The sequence below is a fragment of the Haplochromis burtoni genome, unplaced genomic scaffold, assembly GCF_018398535.1.
Source record: "Haplochromis burtoni strain Fernald_Lab_line unplaced genomic scaffold, NCSU_Asbu1 Contig_40, whole genome shotgun sequence".
Lineage (NCBI taxonomy): Eukaryota > Metazoa > Chordata > Actinopteri > Cichliformes > Cichlidae > Haplochromis > Haplochromis burtoni.
The window spans coordinates 934186-942959 of record NW_024582401.1 but is presented as its reverse complement, the minus strand read 5'-3'; the positions used below and the strand labels follow the sequence as shown (position 1 = coordinate 942959).

General features: G+C 43.0%; 1 protein-coding gene across 2 annotated transcripts; it reads right to left on the bottom strand.

Moving 5' to 3' along the window:
* Positions 1-498: 498 nt before the first annotated feature.
* Positions 499-8422, bottom strand: LOC102302001 (zona pellucida sperm-binding protein 3). 2 transcript variants are annotated; one of them, XM_014332925.2, is made up of 11 exons: positions 7987-8422; positions 7784-7886; positions 7214-7332; positions 7015-7133; positions 5945-6048; positions 5096-5273; positions 4776-4893; positions 1676-1767; positions 1456-1550; positions 794-961; positions 499-653 (listed from the first exon to the last, which is right to left on the bottom strand). In XM_014332925.2, exons 1-11 carry the CDS (start codon positions 8341-8343, stop codon positions 529-531), a joined length of 1578 nt encoding a protein of 525 aa, XP_014188411.1. In that variant the 5' UTR covers positions 8344-8422; the 3' UTR covers positions 499-528. The 2 variants fall into 2 exon arrangements, with proteins under 2 accessions (XP_014188411.1, XP_005920091.1); XM_005920029.3 differs by having other exon boundaries at positions 794-931.
* Positions 8423-8774: the final 352 nt, after the last annotated feature.

The window sequence follows — 8774 nt, the reverse complement described above, 5'->3', positions numbered from 1 at the left end:
CATTTTATACCTCGAGTACTTTTCCTTTGGCGCGCTTTTACATTCTAGTTTGTTCAAAATCATATTGGATTTACAATAAAGGTCGGGCAGTGGCCACACCCGCCCTGCGCCATATGAAAACTCTGAATCACATACAGTAATGTGTTCACACCTTGAAGCAGGCTCAATGTAAGACCCTGCCTGGTATTAAAGGATACTGATTGATAGAGTAATATAAAACATGTTGTGTTAACAGTCACATTTTATGGCCAAGTCATTTTCTCGCAAGGCTGGCCACTCCAGCACAGCCCCTTAACCACAAGAGTACCTAAGCATGCAAGCATCACTGTGGATGCCACCAAGCAGAAGTGAAAGCAGAAAAAGTTCAGCTGTGGAGAACCTTGATAACCCCCCCCCCCATGTTCGAATTTGGAATTTATATCCATTGCATAATGAACTTTGGTTAAATAGACCTCTGGTCCTTGATCTATACTCAAAGGGAGGAAAACAAAGCTCGAGGCATGGGTATGAATGCTTTATTTTCTTAAATCAGGTGCAAACAGAGTATCCAGTGGGTTTGCGAGGGCTGCTGCAAATCACAGTGCTGGTGAAAACTAACACCACAGCAAGCGCCATCCAGACTCCACACAGCAGGGCTACTGCTGAAAACAAGGCTGAAAAAGGGAGGATGAGGACACAGAAGACAAATATTACCACTTCTATTAGCAGTTGAGAGAAAACTCAAGGGAGTGGGAACAAAGTCAAGTCAGAGTGTTTTTTTAAAACCCCTTGAGTTGTTTTGTGGGTGTCTAACCAGCTCGAGTGACTTCTTGTGTCTGCTGCAGAGAAACTGGTTCTGGAGGAAGCTCAAGCGGCTCAGTCGACCCCTCTTCCAGAACGCTCTCCTCCAGCAGGATGGGGCCAAGAGCAGCCGTCCCCTCCCACCGCAGAGCTGCATAAAAATAAGCAAATCCAATATGGGCTGGAAGGGAAACAACAATCTTCTTAGTGCATTTAGCCAGCTGAGTAAACCATTCCCGACACGACTGATTGGTTGGACAATTAAAGGGATTAACTCAAAATCAATCCACCACATAAATGGCATGTGTGCCAAATGAGTGCAAGCAAGCTCGTCTAAACACGGGTGGAACCTCTGCTTGTGTAGGTTTGTGGCTGATTGCATTATACTCCAAATGAATGCATTTAAACTAAATACAAAAAAGTACTTCTAAAATATGTATGTTTGCTACTTTTATGGCATTTTAGACAGACTCGTATCAGCTAGTCACAGCCCCTTAACAAAAAACACCTTTTTAAAATAATGTTTGCAAAAATTAAATCAACAGATTCTGCATATGCAAATGCTTTTCATAATGAAAGTGGTTAGAATAGCATAATTTCCCCCCCACTGGGCCGGCATCACATGTTCAGGACCTGTCCCAGGTTGTCATGTAGCATCGCTTCTGCAAACTGTACCATCATTTGCTGCAAGGCTTCTTTTCCATCTCTGCGTGCCGCAGCTGGTCTCACAGCAGCTACACACCTTATTGTCTCCACCTGATGCCACCCATCTGTCCAGAGCCGAAAATGCATTGTTAGGAGGAAGCGCAGCAAAGCTTTGCATTAGCATTAGAGCCATGGCAACGAATCTGAAGGCAAACACCTGTACAGTAGAGCAATCTTTGTGTAAACTGACCTCTTAGCTTCAGACAGGAATGAGCAGGCCTTGTGCTCCGAGTCGACGGGTGCAGAGACTGGCGTTGCTTTCAGCTGACATGTGATGTAGAGCTATGAGAAAGTTAAACGACATGGAAATGTTTTAGTGTTCAGAATGGATGTGCTATTGCTGTGCAAAATATGACAAACTGCATCAGTAATCCTGACAGGTATGGAGAGCCAAAACTGCCATAATTTTAAAAAACTATTTGACTCAAAACAGATATGCCATTAAATGGACCAAGAAATTAAACAAAAACCCCTTTAATCACACAATTTAGTGATTTATTTACTTCAGTACTCGTGGGCAATATACAGTAGCTTGCAAAAGCATTCGGCCCCCTTGAACTTTTCCACATTTTGTCACATTACAGCCACAAACATGAATCAATTTTATTGGAATTCCACGTGAAAGACCAACACAAAGTGGTGCACACGTGAGAAGTGGAACGAAAATCATACATGATTCCAAACATTTTTTACAAATAAATAACTGCAAAGTGGGGTGTGCGTAATTATTCAGCCCCCTTTGGTCTGAGTGCAGTCAGTTGCACATAGACGTTGCCTGATGAGTGCTAATGACTAAACAGAGTGCACCTGTGTGTAATCTAATGTCAGTACAAATACAGCTGCTCTGTGACGGCCTCAGAGGTTGTCTAAGAGAATATTGGGAGCAACAACACCATGAAGTCAGGGATAAAGTTATTGAGAAATTTAAAGCAGGCTTAGGCTACAAAAAGATTTCCCAAGCCTTGAACATCCCACGGAGCACTGTTAAGCCACATTCAGAAATGGAAGGAGTATGGCACAACTGTAAACCTACCAAGACAAGGCCGTCCACCTAAACTCACAGGCCGAACAAGGAGAGCGCTGATCAGAAATGCAGCCAAGAGGCCCATGGTGACTCTGGACGAGCTGCAGAGATCTACAGCTCAGGTGGGGGAATCTGTCCATAGGACAACTATTAGTCGTGCACTGCACAAAGTTGGCCTTTATGGAAGAGTGGCAAGAAGAAAGCCATTGTTAACAGAAAACCATAAGAAGTCCCATTTGCAGTTTGCCACAAGCCATGTGGGGGACACAGCAAACATGTGGAAGAAGGTGCTCTGGTCAGATGAGACCAAAATGGAACTTTTTGGCCAAAATGCAAAACGCTATGTGTGGCGGAAAACTAACACTGCACATCACTCTGAACACACCATCCCCACTGTCAAATATGGTGGTGGCAGCATCATGCTCTGGGGGTGCTTCTCTTCAGCAGGGACAGGAAGCTGGTCAGAGTTGATGGGAAGATGGATGGAGCCAAATACAGGGCAATCTTGGAAGAAAACCTCTTGGAGTCTGCAAAAGACTTGAGACTGGGGCGGAGGTTCACCTTCCAGCAGGACAACGACCCTAAACATAAAGCCAGGGCAACAATGGATGGTTTAAAACAAAACATATCCATGTGTTAGAATGGCCCAGTCAAAGTCCAGATCTAAATCCAATCGAGAATCTGTGGCAAGATCTGAAAACTGCTGTTCACAAACGCTGTCCATCTAATCTGACTGAGCTGGAGCTGTTTTGCAAAGAAGAATGGGCAAGGATTTCAGTCTGTAGATGTGCAAAGCTGGTAGAGACAGACCCTAAAAGACTGGCAGCTGTGAATTGCAGCAAAAGGTGGTTCTACAAAGTATTGACTCAGGGGGCTGAATAATTACGCACACCCCACTTTGCAGTTATTTATTTGTAAAAAATGTTTGGAATCATGTATGATTTTCGTTCCACTTCTCACGTGTGCACCACTTTGTGTTGGTCTTTCACGTGGAATTCCAATAAAATTGATTCATGTTTGTGGCTGTAATGTGACAAAATGTGGAAAAGTTCAAGGGGGCCGAATACTTTTGCAAGCCACTGTACATTCCTACCTTCACTTATGATAACGGGATCTGGGTAGTAACCAAAAGGAGGAGACTATGGATACAAATTGCAGAAATAAACTTGTTCTAAAAAGGTGGTCAGGTCTCTCCTTTAGACATTTGATGAGTTTTGTCATTCAGGAGGAGATTAGGGCTAGTTCAAAAAAAGTTCAGGCATCTGGAAACTACCCAGATGAGGCGTTTTAAGTTTGTAACCCTGGGATCAGGCCCCGTGGCAGACCCAGGACCTGCTGGACAGATTATCTCTAGAATTACTTGGGAATACCTCATCGTTCCCCCAGAAGAGCCCGTGTATACAGAAGCACATGAGAAATGTAGAAGGAAGAAATGTAGGAAACGAGAATTCTGAAATAAACCTTCAAAACAATTAAATATAATATAATTATAATTACTTCCTATTGCATTTCCTGTCTAACAAAATAAAACTGTAATTATTTAAATATAAATGGAAAATTCTAAAGATACAAAAAGGAAGAGACAGGAAAATAAAATGAAAACTTGATTTAAAATTCATAAAATTAAAGCAAATACAAATAAATACGAAACATAATTCATATAAGCTTTCCTCCAATTCCTTTGGATGTCACTGTGGCGCATTTCATAACGAATAATTTCTTTATAACCTTTTAATTTTGGCACTCTTTGTCCTCCACAGCCCGGTGTTTTCACAAACAACGTTAGCCCGTTTCGCATTAGCACATCAATAGCAAAGTTTTTAGGCTCTTATGGATTCAAAGTGGCTTGCTGCATTTGGGAGGTAACGGTTTCTAAATGGCAAACTGATCAAACTTAATGTAATGTTACGATCCAACACTGACGTAAAAGGCACACAAGAAAAGGTTTTCTGGAGTTGATACTGGCTCATATTTATGGCAGGGATCCTAAACCTATAAAATGGTTATCAATGGTTACCACAAAGGGCATTCATTTCCTCCATTTCCACACAAAGCTTCTGAGGATACTGTAGCCTTGAAACAACACTTTCAAAACACACATATTAGGTGTCGGCTTGCTATATATAAAAACTAACAGAAGGCAAGAAGAAAAAAGTAAAGTGGTTAAACTAACACCTCAGGTGCTGCAAATCGCACTTCTCTATAGTAGCTTCAGGATACGTGATCAGTAGTTTCAAAACTGCATAAACATCTTTATACTACTTACAGTCTTCCTGTCATCTTGGTGGAACCTGAAGGCCTTCAGCTGGAAGTGGAGTTTATCCTCATGGCTCCTCGGCATGAAGTAAGACTTGGATCCCGTCAGCTTAGTGTCAGTTAAACATCTCATGTTTGGAAAAAAAGAACAGGTGTGAGTTTTACATGCATAAATCTGCTGATTATATGCACCATTTGTTACACAACTGTAACCCTAACAGTAAGTCTTGATTATTATGTCTAGCGGACTCTTTGAAACAAAGACAGGCAGTGATGTATTTAGTGTCACTTTAAGGTACAGTATTCCACAGACGATCCACAGCTTCTCACCCGTGGTTGTTAATGAGGCTGTATCTGGGTTGTGAGTATGGATCTGGGTTCGCAGTGGCCACGCAGCTGTCCACGTAGACCCTCAGAGGTACGTGGTTACCCCTGAGGATTGCCGCCTCAATGTGCATCACGTCATTCAGGAAATAAACGCTGGAAGGCCTCTGCGACTGCCAGTCCTCTAATCAAATACAGAGGAAAAAAGTATGAGTGTAATGCTGGGGCCATCAATCCGATTAGATGAAACTAAAATGATGCCCGTGGGAGAGAGTGTGGCACTGTTTCAGCAGACAGTAGGATATCGGTACTGGAACAGTAAGAGAAAAATACTTTAAAGAGGACAATAAATGAATCATTAACCTGAGTAGGAAACACAAATGAGGTCTGTGCCTTTAAAAACTAGTTTAAAACTTTCATAATTTCCTTTATAACTGCATCCAGTCCAGACAGGTTTATAGTAAGTAAGTAGAGCTGGAGTACGGTTCTGCTCATATGATGACGATGATGAACACCAGTGTGGTGCGGTGCCTGTCTGCAGCGCATAGCTTAGAATTAATTAGAAAACACACAATCAGCAGTATATTGATCACTCCATTGTGCGAGTGACCCCGTCGGGTCAGCTGCGAACTACGAGGCATGTAATTTCAGCTCATCACCATGCAAAAGTTTCACTCCTGTTTATCAAGCCGGTGTTTAGCATCTTTAACAGTCGCGACGAAGACCGCGAGGCCTCGAGTGATTGCAATTACGCCTGTCGCCGGGGAAATTAGCCAGACCGGCTGGTGCACATCAAAAGTTTCTCTTCCCCTCAGAACATAAGCTCCAAGTTTGTCATTTCTGACCTGCCCTCACCTGTCATGAGATGCAGGGAGAAGTGCAGCCGCTGTTCCACTTGCATGAGGGACGCAAACGGCTTCGAGGTGGGTCTCAAGGCATCGCTGTTTACGTAATGCCTCCTGTGAAGACAATTACAGGAAGGAGGGGCGTTTCACTCGAGAGAGCCCCATCAAGGATGAAGAATATTCACGCCACGGACAGAAAGATAGGCGTTAAACATCTGCAGGTAAACATACCTATAAAAAGGGGTTTGTGCATGGCTCACCAAGGCGAGTTTAGGGGCATTTTTAGTACTATATACAGTAGGATGAACTTTAAACCAGTTTAAGCTACAGTTCTCCGTTACTGGTGTGAGACATCATGCATCCTGACACCTATAGATGGTAATACTGACAGGGTGCTACAGATTCATAAGCCCTGGAGGTAACTCTGTACAACCTGTGCTAACAGCTAGATTTGTATACTCTAGGAAATTTGGACGACCATCAGGCTCAGGGAAGTGAAAGTAATGAGAAAGGAGGGTGAATTCCTCTTGGTACAAAAGGTCTAATGATTGCATAAATGTCAGTTGAAAAAGATAAATATGTTTATGTTTCAATCATGTGGTACAACTTTTATTGAATATAATACAATTCCTGCCTCTTTCCCCTCACCCCGAACTGGTTGCTACAGATGGCTGCCCTTCCTTAAAGCTAGTACTTCCTGGTAAAAGGGAGTTTTTCCTTCCCACTGTAGCAAAGTGCTTGCGCATAGAGGGTTGCCTAATTGTTGAGGTTTTCTCTCCATTACTGCATGGTCTTTACCTGACAGTATAAAGCATCTTGGTGTTGTCATTTGCTGCTATATAAATAAAAATGAATTAAACTGAATATTTGGAGAAAAAAAAAATGGCACTTGGGCATAGCTGCCTTAGGTTTGGTCTCTCCTATCCATCCATCCCCTCCAGCAACAGAGAGAAGGCAAAATGCTGAACACATAGCTTCAAAGACTCATAGCTTCTGGCATCACATGGATTACATTTATCCTTTTACAGACATTCAGAATGAATCTCTAACGAGCATGGGGGGTAAACCACAAGGCGTTACCTTTTGTAGTGGCACTGAATTACCACTTCAACAGGGTTGGTCTTTAAAATGAAAGTGTTGCTAATCGGAGTCGGAGAGTACATCAGAGTAAATGTGTAGATGATGGCTTCTTCAGTCATCTGAAGAAAGTATTAAACAGTTAAGAGTGAAGTGAAATGCACAATAGTAAATAGGCCTGAGAAAACGGAGCGCCACACACCGTCACTGTGCTGCCGCAGCCCTCCAGCTCCGTTTGAAACCCCAGGACGAGTTTCTCAGTGTCTACCGCAGCGCAGTCTCCTAAGGTCAGATCACTCGGACGGATCAACTGACCGTTTCCTAAGAACAAAGCGGAGAAGGCGCAGCTTAAATCGAGACCATTACCTGAGGCCATTTTATTCTTCTCCAGTCAATAACACTCACGAGGAGTGGAGGTTCAGCCACAGGACAAACAGAAAAGTTTCTTAATGCACTGCTGTAAAATCAGCATTCGAGCACCCGACAGACAAGCCGAATGCCCCTTCACAGAGTGAAGAAATAAGAGGAAACGTAATATTGATCACCGAGACCATTGTCTGTGCCATTTGCAGTAATCAGCAGTGAGTATCCCATCTTCACTGTTCCATTCAATTTTCCAATTTGGGCCTCTAATCTAAGCCTTTCCTTTTTAGACATCAGAGCAGAAGGTATGTTAAGTGGACCTGTGCCGGTGCCACTGCGGATAAAAAAAAAATAAAAAAAAACCCCCTGCAAATTCGATCAATTTAAACAAATAATGGGCTGCCATTACCTAGGAAGTTTCGCTTGACCTCGATGGTGACCTCTACTTCGCCACAGTGCACCACCACACTGTCAGCTGGCACAGGAACCTGCTCCTCAAACTTCACTGGAACCTGGAATATCATCCGAATGGATTATATAGTCCAGAGAATTCAATAATTGCTATGTAGCTGTCCAAAAATAATAATAAGAATAATAATTTTTTTACACTACCTTTGATTTCTGCTTGACTGCTAGGTTTAGATCTGGGTCTTGTTCCTGCAATTGTGACAACTCTTGAGTTTGGACGGTCTCCCCCTGCTCCAGCTGGGAAGGTTTTTGCTTCCTGAGCTGGTGGCTCCTGACCCGGTAGCTGACAGGAAAGCCGGCCGGATCCTTTTGTTCCATCTCGCTCGAGTGACGTCCGGCTGTCTGCAGTGATCTTGGCAGCTGCGAGCTTGTTGTCACTTGTTCTTTTGGGATTTGGCTAAAAGTGTCATTGGTGCTGACGTTTAACCAATTTTGTGTAGCGAAGCAGAAGTTTCCAGCTAAGAAGAAAAGCAGAAAGCCGAACACAAACCCCAGCTCCATTAGAAGTTTTCACAAAACAAGACAGCACTGCTGTGCTTGTCTCTTCACCAGAAATCAGGTATAGGAACTTGGCACTGGCTCCACCTACTCCTAATGACTTGATTGGATTCCAGCCTGGAGTATTTCAGTATTGATTGCTGCGCTTGCTCCATTATACAGCACCAAATCACAACAGCAGCACCTCAAGGTGCTTTACTGTAAGATAAAGATCCTACAATAAAACAAAGAACACTCCATATATCAGATAACTCTCTATGAACAAGCAGTTGGTGAAAGTGGGAAGGAAAAACACCCTATTAACAGGAAGTAACCTCTGGCAAAACCATCTGCCATGACAGGTTGGGGTGAGGGGGAGGCAGCACAATAATGTGTATATTTGTATTGTGGGGAAAAAGGCGGGGTTTGTGTTCATCTTTTTGCTTTTCTACTTT

Excerpts from the sequence above, each read along its gene's own strand:
- LOC102302001 (XM_014332925.2), bottom strand. The coding sequence starts at position 8,343 with ATGGAGCTGGGGTTTGTGTTCGGCTTTCTGCTTTTCTTCTTAGCTGGA. Across the intron at positions 7,887-7,986 it reads CAGTCAAGCAGAAATCAAAG|GTTCCAGTGAAGTTTGAGGA; the intron begins GTAGTGTAAAAA and ends ATGATATTCCAG. Across the intron at positions 6,049-7,014 it reads ATTCAGTGCCACTACAAAAG|GAGGCATTACGTAAACAGCG; the intron begins GTAACGCCTTGT and ends TTGTCTTCACAG.